This window comes from Nannospalax galili, unplaced genomic scaffold, assembly GCF_000622305.1.
Source record: "Nannospalax galili isolate Female #2095 unplaced genomic scaffold, S.galili_v1.0 scaffold538, whole genome shotgun sequence".
Taxonomy (NCBI): domain Eukaryota; kingdom Metazoa; phylum Chordata; class Mammalia; order Rodentia; family Spalacidae; genus Nannospalax; species Nannospalax galili.
Window position 1 is genome coordinate 3,480,596 of NW_008343842.1, and position 18,189 is coordinate 3,498,784.

The following is an 18,189-nucleotide window of genomic DNA, read 5'->3' on the forward strand; positions in this document are numbered from 1 at the left end:
ACCAGGCTGTCCTTGAACTCACAAAGATCCACCTGCCTCTGCCTCCCAAGTGCTGGGATTAAAGGCGTGCGCCACCACACCCGGCTAATCATTTTTTTAAATTTTTAATAACTACATGAAGTTAGCTGAGCTTTTTATTATACCATTTCATATATCCAAGAGTAGTTTGGCTTACAGTAGATGGAAAGAGTGTGTTCCAGTGACCCCGTACTATTACACTGGGCACTGTTCTAAGTGTTGGGAATTCCTGAACCAGACAGAGCTTCATAGGGCTTAATTCAATTCTAGCAGATGCATGCTTCTTGAATACCTTTAATTTGTGTCAAGATCTTTAATTGTGTCAAAACAAGTTTACAAAGCAGGGTGTGGTGGCAGATTCCTGTAAGCTCGGCCTCAGGAGCTGAGGCCAAAGGAGTGCTGCAAGCTCTAGGCCAGCTTCGGCTGTATATGAGACCTGTCCCTGAAAATAAGACTAAACAGAATTTGCATATTCCTAGGGTTTGATTTTGTTTTGTTTTTAATAAGTTTTGGGTAAAGGGTGTTGTGTTTTAAACAGGGTAACTACAGGGGTGTAAAAGTACATAGGTCTCTGGGTGAGTGCATTGGTTTGATTGTGTACTGCTGTGTTTCTTAGTGCGCCTCTTTAAAGTCCTTCAGAGGTGCTGTGAATTTGTTTCTGATGTGTGCCCTCTCCACATTGATCTGATGGAGGTAGTGGTAGCACTTCAAAGTGAAAGCTCATTAGAACATGATCCTAATTAAGCTCAACGGGTCACATGCAAAAAAAGACAAGAAAGTTGAGGGGGGCTTGTTGAGAAGAAAAGTGGGTTCAGTGGGAGAGGGAAGGGGGTTGTGAAAATGATTAAATTCATTATACACACATATGAAACTAAAACAAAAAAATTACTAAAATGACCCAAAAAAGTGAAAAGCTTACTAAAGCAGAACTTCAGTGAACAGCGCTGTAATGGTTTCAGTAGCTCTGTCTCCTTTGTCCCTCCTGCTCTCAGAGCTTCAAGGCAAAGTCTTAGTAACCAGAAAGCAGTTAGATACCAAGTCAAGCAGAGAAAAAGGCAGTGACATTTAAAATCCATTAAGCACGCTGTCCTGAGCAGCACAGGTGTTGTTACGTGTGTACTGAGGAGAGAAGAAAACCTAGTCCAGCCCAGTTTCTAAGAAAACAGAAGCAGTGAAGCTTGTGTTGTGTCTTCGGTCAGCATCCAGCATGTCTGTGGGTCTCTGATCTGTGCAACAGTGACAGCCCTATGCTGACACCATGCCTCAGAATACCAAAGGGATATCTGGAAATACACCAGTTCTTCAAAGTTTTGTTTTTTACTCTCCATTTCAGATATGGTTTTGGAGAGGCAGGGAAGCCTAAATTTGGCATTGAACCTAATGCTGAGCTTATATATGAAGTTACACTTAAGAGCTTCGAAAAGGTGAGAAAATACAGCTTCTCTAAAATCATGGTAGATTTCTTCTCCGTCACTTCCTATAACTATATGACCGTGGTGTAAACAGTGTCTATTTCTGTGTTTACTTTTCATTTTCGCTGGACTCCTGTTCCTGGGCTGCGGCTAGAGCATGGGACAGCTGACATAACACAGCTGATAGACAACCGAGGAGCTTGGTGTTCGTATTTTGTTACTGTGTGTCAGCCTCTTTTTTTTAAATCTTTTTTGGGTAGAATCCAAGACTTGTTCCCTTATTTGTTCCTAGACTTGTTCTTTTTGTACTTTTTTCCTGGGTTGAGGACAAAAAAAGTTCATGTGCTGCCAAGCAGCTTCTCGGGGAGTGGGGGCAGCCGAATGGGTTGTACCCTCTGCAGGAGTCATGGAGAGGCCTGCGCTGTAGCTGCAAGCCATAATTGCAGTAGCCAGGCCGTGGGGCCAGCAGGCTGGCAGGAAGCAAACTTGCTGCCCCAGGCCTCCTTTTTCATACCTGACAAGACAGAAGAGGGGATCATCAGGTGCCATCTGCTGCAGAACTGGCATGCCTCCTTAGACCGACCTCCAACCCGGGGCTGCCTCTGGAGGTTCCAACCACAGTGTAACGTGATGGACACATAACATTTCTTTTGGGCCAAGAGAGTGAAGTTCTCCAGCAGTGATGTTCCTAATCACATCCACATCATGTTCCCCAATACACTTATCTTTATCTCCTCAGGGGTTTTATTGTAACATGGGAGAAAGACTCTTTAACACTTGAGTATTGGGGCTTTAGTGTTCCTGTCTCTTTTTATAGAGGAGCCCGCCACCCCTTCCCTCTCATCTTTTTAGGAGCATTCTCACTTGCACGCTGTACCAGGCCACCTGTGTTGTTATCTTTTCATGAGTGTATCTGAGCACACTGCTGGGTGGACTCACACATATGAAGACCTGTGATACTGTTGGGAGCAATATGCTTTAGTTCCCTGCCTTGTGGAAAGGAGACCGGAGTCAGGAGTCAAGCATGGCACACACCTGTAACCCTGGCTGTCTAGTGGCTGAGGCAGAAGGGTCACCCATCTCAGTTCAGCCTGGGCTCCACATAGCAAGACCCTGTCACACAACACAAAAAAGTACATAAATAAACAGCACTCAGGAGGCAAAGGCAAGCTGATCCCTGAGATCAAGGCCAGCCTGGTCTATATAATGAGTTTCAGGACAGCTGAGGCTACAGGGAAAGCCTGTCTTTAAAAAAAAAAAGATATGGGAGCTAAGAAGATACTTCTCTGGGTAAGCTTAAGGAACTGCATTCAGATCCTCAGCACCTGTGTGTAAAGCTGGGGGTATGGAGGCATGTGCTATAACCCCAGCGCTGGGCGGGGCGGGGGGGGGGCGGTAGGAGGATCCCTGGGGCTTGTTTGCCAGCCAGTCCAGGCTATTGGTCATCTCTAGATACAGTGAGACTTTGTCTCAAAAAACAAACTTGAAGGGTCTGGAGAGATGACTTGGGAATTAAAAATACTGACTAGAAGATCCAGATTCAGTTCCCAGCACACACATGGTAACTAATAATCATCCATAACTCCAGTTCCAGGGGATCTAATGCCCACTTCTGGCCTCTGTGAGCATTGCACGCACAGACATATGCACATAGGCAAAACATTCAGACATGCACACGCATACTATATATATATATATAAATTTTAAAATAAAGTTGGAGGGCCTAGAGAGATGGCCCACTAGTTAAGAGCACTGACTGCTCTTGCAGAGGACCTGTGTTTGAATCCCAGCACCCAGGTAGCAACTAACAACCATCATACACACAAAAGTAATAAATAAAGCAGGGCATGGTGGCACATACCTTTAATCCTAGCACTTGGGAGACAGAGGCAGATGTATCTCTGTGAGTTCAGGCCAACTGAGGCTACAGGGAGACCCTGTCTCAAAATGAACAAAATAACAATGAATAAAATATTTTTAAAAATAAAGTTGGAAGACTAGCTAGATGGCTTCATGGGTAAAAGTGCCTGCCACAAAGCCTCATGACCTAAATTTGATCCCCAGGACCCACATAAAGGTGAAAGGATAGAACTGACTTCACAGAATTGTCCTCTGAACTCCACACACTTGCCATGGCATATGTGCACCTTCCCCATCCCTGTCCCCATAATCCCTCCCACAGTAATGATAAATAAAATGTTTTAAGTGTGGAAGACACCTGACATTGACCTCTGGCCTCCTCACAGGTTCACACCCACACATACATGACATAAACATTCAGTCATTTTTTTAAAAAACTGAGGTTGGAGGGGCATTTGAGACAGGGTCTCCCTGTGGCTCAGCTGGCCTCTATCTCACAGAAATCCATGTACCTCTGCCTCAAGTGCTAGAATTAACCATTTGAAGTCACCCCACCTGGCTTAACAACAAAAAATGTAAACATTGAAACCAATATGAAAAATGCAAAGAATACTTGTTAACTAGACTTTCAAATGATTAAACTGGGGCTAAAGAAATGATTCACTGGATAAGAGACCTTGCTGTGTAAGCATGAGAACCTGAATTCAAATCCCTAGTACATCAAAAGCCAGGCTTGGCTGCACATGCCTATAACCCCAGGTTTGGTGAGCAAAGCCAGGTAGATCCTGAGAGCTCATCTAGCCTAACCAAAATGGTTCAGTGAGGAACCCTGTCTTAAAGGAACAAGGGGAGAATGATAGATACCTGATGTCCTCTTTTGGCCTGAGCACGTATGGGTACATAAATTTGCAAACTCATGTGCATACAACACAGACACACACACACACACACCAAATCTAATAATAATAACTGAATTGTAAGGAGGTGACATGGGTTTTCAGAAAGACTGGCATCCCCTCATTCTTTTTTTTTTTTTTTTTTTTTTTTTTTTTCATCTTTTTGAGACAGGGTCTCCCTGTAGCCCCAACTGTCCTGGAACTCACTATATAGACCAGGCTGGCCTCTGCCTCCCAAGTTCTGGGATTAAAGGCCTGCGCCACCATGCCTGGCGATTCTCTTAAAGTATGTGGACAAGGGGAACAGCTGTGTCACCAGGAACACCACTCATTGTCTTTTGAATAGAGTAAGTTTTACAGTTACCCATTTAAACTTCGTAATTCATATGCACTAAATAGTAACAGCCACACCTGTGGTGTTTCCATAAAGGACCCCAGTTGTTTTGTTGCTTTTTGTCATCTTAAGTCCAGCTGTTCATAGGGCTTTTTTTTCAAGTGCTGAGGATTAAACTCAGGGCCTTGAACATCAAGGCAAGCATTCTCTCACTGAGCAATAGCCCCAGTGCAGTTGATTCTGGGGCTGTGTATAATGGTGCAGAGTGAGACTGCACATCCCACAAACTAGCCCATGATGGTGAAGTCATTTGTGTACCACTCTGCAGTGATGGCTTTGCATGAGCTCTGTCATCCCAAATATGTTTGCTCGAAAGTCCTGCAAGTAAAGCCAGGTGTGCTGGTGCTACACACCTGTAATCTCAGCACTTGGGAGGTAGAGAGATCAGAATTTCAAGGCCAGCTTCATCTACATAGTGAGTTTGAGGTCAGTCTGGGCTATATAAGACCATATCTTTAATTTTTTTTTTTTTTTTTTTTTTTTTTGTCTTTTTTGAGACAGTATCTCCCTGTAGCCTCAGCTGTCCTGGATAGAACTCACTATGTAGACCAGGCTGGCCTTGAACTCACAGAGATCTGCCTGCCTCTGCCTCCCAAGTGCTGGGATCAAAGGTGTGCGCCACCTTTTAAAAAGACACTGGGTGTGTGTGTTGGGGACTAGAAAGATGGCTCAGCGATTAAGAGCACTGACTGTTCTTGCAGAAGACCTGGTTTTGATTCCTAGCACCCACATGGTGGCTCTTGCAGTGGTCTGAAACTCCAGCTCCAGGAAACCTGATGCCCTCTTCTGACCTCCTCGGGCATTGCATGACACTGGTGCATCCTCCTGTGTGCAAGCAAGCAATATAAACATAAAATAAAAATTATATATATTTTTTTATTTTGCTATCCTACTTACAACACAGCTTCCTTGAATTTTGACTTACAATCCAAGAACTAGCTTTGAAAAATAAGCCACTTAAGAGAACACAAGACGGATATAGTTCTGATTCCTAGAAAGACTTTCCAGTTGGAATAGGGCCCATGTTTGGCTACAAGCCGGGCACAACCGGTTTAATAAAATATTTTTTTAAGAAAACACTGGGGGTGTTGGAGCTGGAGAGATGGCTCAGCGGTTAAGAGCACTGACTGCTCTTGCAGAGGACCCAGGTTCAATTCCCAGCACCCATATGGTGGCTATGAACCATCCTTAACTCCAGTTCTAGGGGAATCCGAAGCCCTCTTCTGACCTCTGCGGCATTGCACAACATGAGTGCACTCACATGCAGGCAATACACTCATACGCATAAAATAAAAATAATTTTTAAAACATTAAAAAAGAAAACCCTGGGTGTGGTGGCACATGGTTATTATCCTGGCACTAGGAAGGATCAGAAGTTCAAATTCATCGTCAGGTACATAGCGAAGTAGAGGCTAGCCTAGGATGCATGCAACCCTGTCTGAAAAAAAGCAAAGAAAAGGAACTGGAGAGATGGTTAGGCAGTCAAGAGCACCTGCCGCTCTTTCAGAGGACCGGGGCTTGAGTCCCAGCACCCACATCAGAACTGCCTGTAACTCTAGCTCCGGTGGATCTGATACCCTGCAGGCAGGCACATACACAAACAAATCTTTTGAGAAAAATTCCCCAAATATACACCTACAAGTTGATACTGTTGGAGGCCACAATATATCTGGTTGTTTTAGTGATGAGCCAACTGCCTGACCCAGACTTTTGAAAATTCTCTGTATACAGCATGGCCTTGCCCACACGTAATATTCCCATTGGTATAATGATAACAGCAGCTTAGGGGGCAGGTTTGCAGGTGGGCATAGGGGCCTTCCCTTATGTGGGCTGCCTTGCTTTATCCTTCTGAAGGTATACTCCTTGAGGATGCTCAGCAGTATATGCTCCTGGATGTGCCCTGCCTGCTCCACTCCCATGGGCAACAGGTGAGGCCATAGCTAGAGAATCATGGCAAGTAGGTTCTTAAAGCGGTACTAAGATCCCTGGCCTGGCAGTGGCCCAGTTCACCCCCAGCGTGTTTTGACTTTGGGATATCTTCTAGAAGTAGCTGCTGTTTGTTCCTCAGCCATCAGCTGATGCATTTCTTCCTGTGCTCGTGTAACCGATGCCACAAATCTATACACAGGCCAAAGAATCCTGGGAGATGGACACCAAAGAAAAACTGGAGCAGGCTGCCATTGTCAAGGAGAAGGGCACTGTGTACTTCAAGGTGTGTGAGTCTGTAAATCCTTTCCATGTCAGAGCATTTACTCAAGTGTTCATAAAGTGTGCTGCCATCCCCACTCTGAATTCAGTTCACACCTTGCTTGGTAAGAATGGGCCTGAATCTGTAACACCTGCTGTCTTCAATGTAAATGGCGAGAGGAATGCGTTCCTGTGAACAGACTGTAGACTCCTGTGCATGGTCCTTGGGGTGGCAACCATCCGTAAGGGCAGCTGGGTGTAGCTTGCTCACCTCCCTCTGCTTCACTTAAGGCCTGAAGCATCCTGCTTGGTACATAGTTGGCATGCAGTACATGTGCAGAGTGAAAGAAGAATGGATAGAACAATCATTAGCAACCCCTAGAATTCACATAAGTAAGTTCCACATCATTCTTCTTGCCCCTGCCTTGGTGCCGTCACTAGGACGTCTGCCAAAGGAAAGAACACAGATTTCCTCCTTCAAAGCAAATCATTGAATGGTGATTCTTCTCAAGGTTTGTGTTATGTCTGTTTATATGTTAATAGAGCCAAGGTAATAGTCTCTTCCACATTATTTTAATCATAATTTTCAACTGAAAAAGTATATTATCTATGCTTTTTAAATTAGAATGGCACTTTTCACAATAAATATCCTCAAAACAAATCTTTTTTGGGGAGTGAGTTTGAGACTGTCTCCCTATAGCCCAACTGGCCTGGAACTCACTGCGTAGACCAAGCTGGCCTCGACCTCATAGAGATCCTCCTGCCTCTGCCTCCCAAGTGCTGGGATTAAAGGTATGTGCTCTGATATTTGTTTAATAAAACTTTCTCATGCCAGATGTGATGGTGCACACCTTTAATTCCAGTACTTGGGAGGCAGAGGCAGGAAGATCTCTGTGAGTTTGAGGCCAGCTGGGGCTACAAGGGAGACCTATCAAGAAGGAAAAAAAGAAAGAAAGAAATACATCAGTAATTATCAGTGCTGTCATAACTGAACAGCAAACTAAAGACAGCATCTGATGATGCCAGCTGGAGTCTAAGAAAGCCCCAGGAACTGTAATGGGTGTTGCAGAATCCAGGGACAGCCATGCACAACTTTCCCAAGAATCTGATTGGCCAGCATGATTCCTGTATATTTGTACTGAATGATATTCATCATACACTGCTTCCTGAGGACCCTGCCATAGCACCTAAGAGCCTGATGCTTCATCCTTTAGATCTTGATCCTCACATGTAAGAGAAAAGACAGAGTGCTGTGCAGGTTGCTACAGCTCACCCTGAGCACCTGCCATCTCCACATCCAGTAAGAAGGGCTTAGTGATAAGGAGAATTCAAGAATGGCAGAGTTTCAAGCCAGGTATGGTGGTGCAGGCGGATCTCTTGTCAGTTCAAGGCCAGCCTGGTCTACACAATGAGTTCCAGGCCATCTGGGGCTGCAGGGAGACCCTGTCTCAAAAAGACCAAAAAAAAACAAAAAACAAAAGAGAGAGAGAAATTCACACTAGATGATGCTCAAGTTTCTTTCCAGTCCTAAGTTTCTTTGATTTTTTGTAAACATATTAGAGCACAGGTTTTCGTTGTTATTTTCTGTGGATTTTTCTTTTTTTTTTTTTTAATGTGTATGCATGTAGGTAAGTGCACCCGTGTTGTGCAGTGCCCGCGGAGGTCAGAAGAGACCGTTGGATCCCCTGGAACTGGAGTTAACAGACAGTTGTTAGCTGCCATGTGGGTGCTGGGATTTGAACCCGGGTCTTCTGCAAGAGTAGCCAATGTTCTTAACTTCTGAGCCATCTCTCCAGCCCCTTGTGTGGATTTTTTTTAGATTTATTTTATTATATGTCCATGTATGTCTGTGTGGGAGTATGTGCACATGTGTGCAGGTGCCTGCAGAGGCCAGAAGAAAGTGTCAGATCCCCCTGGAGCTAGAATTTCAGGCAATTGGATACCACCACCCTGGGTGCCGAGAACTGAACTCAGGTCATCTGAAAAGGCAGCAAGCACTGTTAATCCAAGCCATCCCTCCAGCCATTAATCTCTTTTTATTCTGCTTGAGGTATATTAGATTAAGCAATATTCTGACTGGGTTATTTGTATATACAGATATATAATACATAGAAGTAAAAAGGTTTCCAGGAAACTTCATGGACTATAGGTCCTGAACAGCACTTCCTATATTCTTTTCATCTGTGATGATCCTCACAGGACAGTCAGGCACCACACAGCATTTAAGGTGACATCAAACCAATTCCATGACTGAGATCCTGTAGGGTATGATGGGACTGAGAAACTTCCTGTTGCCTTCTGATGAAACTGTCCTCATGTTCTAGCCACAGTTACCATTTGGTGGTGATGTCAAGGTAACAGGCTCTGCTCCAATAGGGTAAAACATGCACACGGGATACTCAGTAATTTGCTGCTGGTTTATATGTTTACTATGCTTTTCTCATTAAAGCACATTCTTCCTACCTTTTACATTTTAACAGTAAAACAACCTCAGGTATGTCTTTCAGAGGGACCAGAAGTCCTTGTCAGAGTAACAGCTCTATATGTGTCATTGACCCTAAAGAAACTCCCGTGGGAAGCGGAGAAAGGGAAATGTGTCTTTACAAAAAAATTTTTGGTTTTTTCCAATTGAAATAGAAAAAAATATACATTATGAATATAAAGACTTAGAGAGATGACTCAGCAGATAACTGCTCTTGCAGAGAACCCAGGTTTGGTTCCTAGCACCCACATGTTGGCTAACAACCATCTGTAACCCCAGTTCCAGGAGATCCAACACCTTCTTCTGACCTCCATGGGCATTGCACAACATGGGTACACTTACATACATGCAGGCAATATGCTCATACATATAAAAAATAAATCTTAGATATTACTTTTTACTGTACCTTTGGGTGTTTAACATAGATACCTACCATCGTGTTATAGTTGCCGACAGTATTCTGTATAGAAAACTGCTGTGCAGGTTTGCAGCCCAGGAGCAGTAGGCTACCCCATACAGCATTGGTGTTTAGTAGGCTAGACCATGTAGGTCTGTGTAAGTACATTCTGTGGTGTCCTCACAGTGGCAAAACTTGTAATAACTCACATCCCAGACTATCCCAGTTGTTAGGTGGTGTGTATTATATGTGCTTCCCCAAACTCTTAAGTAGGATGTTAATGATTTGATGGGTTCAAGGCTGAAATGATGTCACAAAGCCACATGGACTATAGCTGTATTCTGAACAGACACAGAGAAGCCAGGATTGGTGGCAAATAGCAAAAAATTCTCCCTAAGTCTCTGTACAATCTTGTAAATCTACTGGTTTGTAGCATCACAGCAATAGTGTGTATATTTCAGAATATCCAAACCTTCTGAAAATGACCGATCTTTGGATCAGCGGTCAGTCACACATATGGAACATATTATTTCTAACGTAATTTAATAGACAAGATCTTTCAAAACATTAGCTCATTGGCAAAATTAATGAAAGGTTAAAAACCACTGACCTAAGACTTCTCCCAGAATGTCTCTGAACATTCTGTGCCTCTGAAAACCTCCTAGAGGCACCTTCCTAATTACAGGTAAAGATCCTAGCAATGATCCTCACCTGAGCTGTAGCCTTCAGAGGGGCTGGTAGGTGGTTCCTACAGCCGGTCCTCCCTCTTCTACTCGCGGCAGGTTTCAGCCCACCATGCTGCTTCTTCTGGCCTCATCTTTTCAGGGTACTTGACTTGGCATGTTGTGCACAGGCACAGCGTCCAGATGTGTGGGTGAGCACAGATAAGGGCTACAGATATGTATTTCATGCCATCTGCACACTGAGCTTCGTTTTTATTGACCTGACAATGTGGTTTACACCTAAGGGTAAAAAAGACTGAATTGTGCTGTTGAGACTGAGGTTGAAACTTCATTTCAACGTCTGAACACTCAAGAGGACAGAGCTGCCCTCACCTGGCTCTGTAGATCATCATTAGGCACAGGTAGCAGCGTGGTATTACTCCAGGCATGGTGTAAGCCAGCTAAACAGACACAATATTTGCCTTCATAGCCCACAGTACTTGTAGGACAAGAAACAGCATTCACTGTCACATTTAGTTAGTGTTTTTCTTCTCTAACAGGGCTGTGGTGTGAGGGCTGGGACATTGCTCTGTACAGACCTCTTGCACCCCCTAGTGTTCCTTGGGAAGACAGCATGTCTGAGCCTCCCTAGTTGAGGATAGCTGTTCGACTACCTAGCACTTTAAATAAGTGATGTGGTTTAGACAGGAGTCACCTATGAGTGTAGGATTTGAGTTTGAAGGGGAAAAACTCAAAATAACAAGAAGGGCCTACCCTACTTTTTTCCCATCTTTTTTATTTATTTATTTTTGGTCTTTTTGAGACAGGGTTTCTCTTAGCCCCAGCTGGCCTGGAACTCACTGTGTAGACCAGGCTGGTCTTGAACTCACAGAGATCCACTTTTTTCCATCCTTTTTAGTGCAGGATTTTTTTTTTTTTATGTGTATGAGTGTATTGCCTGCATGTATGTGAGAAGGCTTCAGATTCCCCTGGAACTGGGGTTAAGGACGGTTTGTAGCTGCCATATGGGTGCTGGGAATTGAACCCAGGTCCTCTGCAAGAGCAGTTAGTGCTCTTAACCACTGAGCCATCTCTCCAGCCCCTTTAGTGCAGGATTTTTAAGCCATAGTACCCCTGACATTTGAACTTGGGTGATTCTTTTCTGTGGAGCTGTCCTGGGGCTTGCAGGATGTTTTCCTCATCCGTGTCTCCTGCCCATTTGATGTCAGTCACACTGTCTCTTCCAGTTATGACAATAGCAAGTCTTCAGACATTGCTAGGTGTTCTGGGATTGGGCAAAATAACCCCAAATTGAGAGCCACTTTTTAGGATTATAAAACAAAAACTTCAGCTCATTAGAAATAATCTAGCCTGCATAGTAGCATGCCTTTAATCCTGCAGTTGGGAGACAGAGGCAGGCAGATCACTGTGAGTTCCAGGCCAGTCAAGGCAACAGGGAGATCCTATTTCAAATGAGTGGGTTGGGGAGAGAAATAATCTAAGGAAAGTCTAAGTCCAGAAGAAAATCTAAATAAAGCTATGATAGATGATATTTCAAAAACTTAAATGTTCTACGAACATAATTGGAAATATTAAGAAGCCTCTTTTGGAGGGAGACAGCTCAGAGTAAAACACTTGCCATGCAAACATGAGGGCTTGAGTTGGAATTATATGTAAAGCCAGACGCAGTGGCACATATTTGTAACCTCAATGTTCCTGCAGCACCAGTGTGGTGGCACAGTGGTTAAGGGCACTAGCTTCTCTTGCTGGGGACCCAGGTTCAGTTCTCAACACCCACATGACAGCTCACAACCCCCTATAACTCCAGTTCCAGGGGTTCTGATGCCCTCTTCTGACCTCAGAAGGCACTGTACGCATGTGGTGCATATACATACATGCAGACAAAACACTCAAACACATAAAATAATAAAGTATTTTTAAATTTTATTTTAAATTGTGTGTATGCGTACACATCTGTATCTGGATACGTGGATGTGAGTGCAGGTGCTGGTAGAGTCCAGAAAAGGGTGTCAGATCCCCTGGAGCTAAGGTTACGGGCAGTTGTGAGTCACCCAAAACGGGTCCTAGAAAACAAAGTTGGATCCTCTGCCAGATCAGCAAATGCTCTTGACTGCAGAGCCACCTCTCTATCCCCAGCAAATCTATTAAAGGCCTTGTGTGCTAAACCATGTGATTGTGTTTACTCTGGAAGCTGAGGCAGGAGGACCACAAGTTTGAAGCTAGCCTTGGCAACTTAGCAAGACCCTGTCTGTCTCAGAGTACAATTAAAGGCCTGAGGATATGACAGAGTGCTTGCCTAGCATGCATGAGGCCCTAGGTTCAGTCCTTGGTACAGGGTTGGGGGACAGGAAATGAGAGCAAGAGTGTTCTTGCATAGTTGATGGACTCCTGTGTCATTCATGCTGTTGATGCTGAATGTGCTGACCAGCAAGGTATGTTCCCATTGCCCTCGGACCAGCACACTGTGCATTGCCCACTCTTGTAGTAAACTGATGCCAGGACACAGCCACTCAGTATTGTCTGTGTTGACGGGTGCTGCTTTCTTACTACAAACGAGAGCTGGGGCTTGCCACCATCTACTCTAGACAGCACAGATTTGCTGTACTTGGGACTGCCTGTTGCCATGTTGCAGCTTTTACTCTGTAGAGCTGAACACCAGGAGAAAAGAGAAGTCACTTCCCCTTTTGTAAATCAAACAGCTCAGCATCCTTTAGAAACACTGAGTATTAGCACCAAACAATGTAGCCACCTGTGGCCAGGCTAGGGAGGCTGGAAAACAGCACTCTGTGGGACCAGCCTGAACCAAAGGACACCAGAGCCTGCAGCGCAAGCCTGTTCCCTTGTGAGGACTCTGCCTCTGCTGTAGGCCCTGCTCGGCCTTCTTTCCTATCCTCCCTAGAGCGCAGGACAGTCATTATAAGCTCTTTTCTCCTAGGGAGGCAAGTACATGCAGGCGGTGATTCAGTACGGGAAGATAGTATCCTGGCTGGAGATGGAGTACGGCTTATCAGAGAAAGAATCGAAAGCCTCCGAATCTTTTCTGCTCGCTGCCTTCCTAAACCTGGCCATGTGCTACCTGAAGCTCCGAGAGTACACCAAAGCGGTGGAGTGCTGTGACAAGGTAACGTGGGTCTGCCATGGCCTTCAGATGGTCAGTCTCATTCCTAGCCCATGTGCAAAGCTGCTTTCTCTCAGCCCAGAGGCTTACGCTATGTTTGGGATTGTGTCAAAGTATAAACTGAGAAATTCAGAAGGATTGTAATTATAATCAGACTTTTTTGGTACATAGACTGTTTGAGTAATACATTTTGCATAAAAGTTTTGCTAGAATTGGTTTTTTTGGTCTTTTTGAGACAGGGTCTCCCTGTAGCCCCAGCTGTCCTGGATTCACTGTGGAGACCAGGCTGCCCTCGAACTCACAGAGATCCGCCTACCTCTGCCTCTGTGCTGGGATTAAAGGCGTGTGCCACCACACCCAGCCCTAGAATCAGTTTTTGTCTGTGGCCTTTCTTACACCAGTTTTGGGTATCACAGTAGACAAAGAACTCTTTAAGTTCATTTTTCTTTTCCACACTGGGGATTGAACTCAGGCAAGCACCATACCACTGAGCCTCATTCTGAGCCCTTGAGTTCACTTTTTCAAAAATATTTATTTTATATGTATGAATATTTTTTATTTTTTATGTGTATGTGCATATTGCCTGATTTAGGTAAGTGCACCCATGTTGTGCAATGCACGCAGAAAGAGGCTGTCGGATCCCCTGGAACTGGAGTTGTTAGCTGCCATGTGGGTACTGGGATTCAAACCTGGGTCTTCTGCAAGAACAGCCAGTGCTCTTAATCACTGAGCCATCTCTCCAGCCCCTATGTATGAATATTTTTGCATATGTGTATGTAAGCGCACCCACGTCATGTAATGCCTGTGGAGGCCAAGAGGGCGTTGGATCCCATGGAACTAGAGTTAAAACTGGTTGTTAGCCACCAAATGGGTGATGGGAATTGAACCTGAGTCCTGGAAGAGCAGCCACTTCTAGGCCATCTGAGCCATCTCTCCAGCTCCTTGAGTTAACTTTTTGTAGGGGCAGGGTCTTTTTAAGGCAGGATCTCCCTGTAGCCACAGCTGGCCTGGAGCTCACTATGTAAACCAGGCTAGCCTGGAACTCACAGAGTTTTGCCTGCCTCTGCCTCCTGAGTGCTGGAATTAAATGTGCACTATCACACCCAGCTTGAGTTCACTTTTAATAGAGCAGATCTGGGCTGGAGAGATGGCTCAGCAGTTAAGAGCACTGACTGCCCTTGCAGAAGACCTGGGTTCGATTCCCAGCACCTACATGGCGGCTATGAACTATCCTTAACTCCAGTTCTAGGGGAATCCAAAGCTCCCTTCTGACCTCTGCAGCATTGCACGACACGGGTGCACTCACGTACATGTAGGCTATACACTCAAACACATAAAATAGAAATAATATTTAAAAAAAGAGCAGCTCTAACTTCAATTTCTCAGGACTTTAGCAGATTTTCAGCAGATTGCAGCCGAATACACACAAATTTAAGAGGCTGCAGAACCATCTCTGCATTTTGCATTTTGTTCTGATCCTGTTTCCAGTAAAGTAGTTGTGTGATTTGCAAGGGACAGTGGTTTGTTGTAAGGACCAGCCTGATAAGTCTACATCCCAGCTAATGTGGGCTTTTATCCTGGTCTGTGGCTTCCTAGTGAACAGTGTGTGTTACACTAAAGGTAAGAATAAACCTACCATTGAATGCATCTTAAAGATTGGCAGGAAGCTAAGCATGATGGCAAATATCTGTAATCCCAGTACTTGGGATGCAAAGACAGAAAGATCAGAAGTTCAAGGCCATCCTCATCTATATAAGGAGTTTGAGGCCAGCCTAAGCTACATGTGACCCTGTCTCAAAAGCAACAGGGCTGGCGAGATGGCTTATCAGGTAAACCCTGACAACCTGAGTTCAAGCCCCAGGATCCCAGGTAGAAGGAGAGGATGGACTCAAGCAAGTTGTCCTCTGACTTCCACATGTGCACATGAGCACAAACACAAATACACAGAATAGGTAAATAATAAAAAGCACATGCTTAAACACCAACAGAGGACAGACATGAAGTGATAGAAAAGAAGCCGTGTATTTTGTACTTTGTAAGATTTTCAGTTTTTGTGTCAGTGTTTCCTATCACATCACACTAAATTTTTACCTGACAAAGAGATGTTATTGTTAAGTATACATTTTAAACTTTGTTTTTAGTTATAGAAATATTAGAAAGTTATTCCAAGTTCAAACAAATAAACATACAAGAAAGACCATAAAATTCCCATTAACCTCCTCTCCCAAATGCATTCGTTTTTAAAACCTTCTTAGGTTTGTTTACTGGCATATGTTGGGAGTGGTCACTCGTAACATAGTGCATGAGTGGGGGCCACAGAACCACCCACAGGAGTCAGTTCTCCCACATGTGGGGCCTGGGTATCAAACTCAGTTTGTCAGCCCTGACAAAGTACTTTACCCACTGAGCCATCTCACTGCCTCCCAAACCATTCATTGTATGTACACATTCCTTTTTTATAGGTAGACTAACATATGTATGTGTATTTTTTTTTTTCATGAAAAGTCTCATATAACCCAATCTGGCCTTGTTTACTCTGTAGCCACAGATGACTTTGACCTTCTGATCATTTTGCCTCCATCTCTGAGTGCTAGGATTACAGACATGCACTACCACATGCAGTTTTTGTAGTGCTGGGGATCGAGTCCAGGACTGTGTGTGTGTGTGCACGCCATGCAAGCACTCTGCCAACCGAGCTATGGCCCCAGGCCATACATTTTTCAGTTAAAATACATAGATTTAGGGCAGGAAAGATGCCTCTGTAAGAGCACTTGCTGTGCAGGCATAAGGACCAGAGTTTGAACCCAGCACCCACATAACAAGCTAGGCCTAATCCCATGCAGATTTGTAGCTCCAGCATGGAGAGAGGCGAAAACAGGAGGGTCATGGGCTGGATGCCACCCTCACTGAACACTGAGCTCCAGGGTCAGTAAGAGATGCTGCCCCAAAGGAACAAGGCCAGAGGTGCTGGAAGAGGACAGCTGACATCCTCCGGCTTATGTGCATGTACACAGGCACAGGCATGTTCATATACCATGCACACATACACCATGCTCATACACATAATATATACACATACTCCCTAAATAAATAATTTTTAAAAATAGAGATGGTGGGGCTGGAGAGATGGCTCAGCGGTTAAGAATACTGACTGCTCTTGCAGAGGACCCGGGTTCGATTCCCAACACCCAATGGCGACTCCCAACTCCCATTGGTCCTTAACTCCCGTTCCAAAGGATTACAATGCCCTCCTCTGATCTCTGAGGCATTGCACAACACAGGTGCACTCACATACATGCAGGCAATACACTCAAACACATAAAAATAATAAATAAGGCCGGGTGTGGTGGTGCACACCTTTAATCCCAGCACTTGGGAGGCAGAGGCAGTCAGATATATGTGAGTTCAAGGCCAGCCTGGTCTACATAGTGGGTTCCAGGACAGCTGGGGCTACAGAGAGACCCTGTTTCAAAAAGACCAAAAAAATAATAATAATAAATAAGACATATATATTTTTTTTTTAATGTGTATGCGTGTATTGCCTGCATGCACCCATGTCATGCAATGCTGGCGGAGATCAGAAGAGACTGTCGGATCCCCTGGGACTGGAGTTAAGGACAGTTGTTAGCTGCCATGTGGGTGCTGGGATTCGAACCTTCTGCAAGAACAACCAGTGTTCTTAACCCCTGAACCATCTCTCCAGCCCCAAATAAAATATATTTTGAAAAAAGAAGGGAGGATTCATTTTGGCTCGCTGTTTTAAAGGTTGCAGTCCATGTTCAGCTGACTCCATGGCTGTGGGCTATGTGGAGGAGAGCTTGATAGCAGAACAACACAGCGGAGGACAGTCACTCACTTTACAGGAGCCAAGGAGCATAAGAGGATGCTCTGAGGACAAGATCTGCACTTTAGAAGAAGCACCCCAGTGACTCACTCCTCCAGTAGGGCTCCTCCTAATCCCCTAACACTCCGTTCAGTAAGGACCCTCATGATCCAGTCAGACTTCAACAGCACCACTGTCTGGGGGCCAAGGCTTTTAACACAGGAGCTAGGGGTAACACTGAAAGCAGAAATGAAATTTCATTGTTGAGATTGTTTTTAGTCGTGTGTATGTGTATGGTATGTGTATGTGAGAGCAGAGCCTGCAGAGGCCAGAAGGGAGTACCAGAGCCCCTGAAGCTGGAGTTACAGCAGTTGGGAGCCATCTCCCATGGGTGCTGGGACCAAACTCAAGTCCTCTGCAAAGAGCAGCAGGCACTCTGAGCCCCTGAGCCATCTCTCCAGCCCCCAGAAATGAATCTGAATAATGGGTCCTGATTATTATTTGATCATTCTGTGCAACTGCTCATGTTGGTAAGTGATGGTCATGATCCTGCTGTTGTAACACTCCTGGTCTGAAGGCTCTGATAGGCTGTTTGCTGACTTTCTTTTGTAACTCCCTCAAGTATGAAGAGTTACATTCACCTTTCTGAATTGTTCCTAGGCTCTTGGACTGGATAGTGCCAACGAGAAAGGCCTGTACAGGAGGGGTGAAGCCCAGCTGCTCATGAACGAGTTTGAATCAGCCAAAGGTGACTTTGAGAAAGTGTTGGAAGTAAATCCCCAGAACAAGGCAGCAAGACTGCAGATCTCCATGTGCCAGAAGAAGGCGAAAGAGCACAACGAGCGGGACCGCAGGGTGTATGCCAACATGTTCAAGAAGTTTGCAGAGCGGGACGCAAAGGTGTGCGCGCGCGCGCGCG

General features: G+C 44.8%; 1 protein-coding gene across 2 annotated transcripts in view; it reads left to right on the forward strand.

The window, feature by feature from the left end:
* Positions 1 to 18,189, forward strand: part of Fkbp5 (FKBP prolyl isomerase 5) — a 121,552-nt gene that overhangs the window by 100,369 nt on the left and 2,994 nt on the right. For both annotated transcript variants that reach the window (XM_008840098.3, XM_029566914.1), the window contains 4 exons: positions 1,352 to 1,442; positions 6,709 to 6,792; positions 13,265 to 13,450; positions 17,931 to 18,170. In XM_008840098.3, the coding sequence (XP_008838320.1) occupies positions 1,352 to 1,442; positions 6,709 to 6,792; positions 13,265 to 13,450; positions 17,931 to 18,170 (601 nt within the window). The remainder of the gene's footprint in view (positions 1 to 1,351; positions 1,443 to 6,708; positions 6,793 to 13,264; positions 13,451 to 17,930; positions 18,171 to 18,189) is intronic.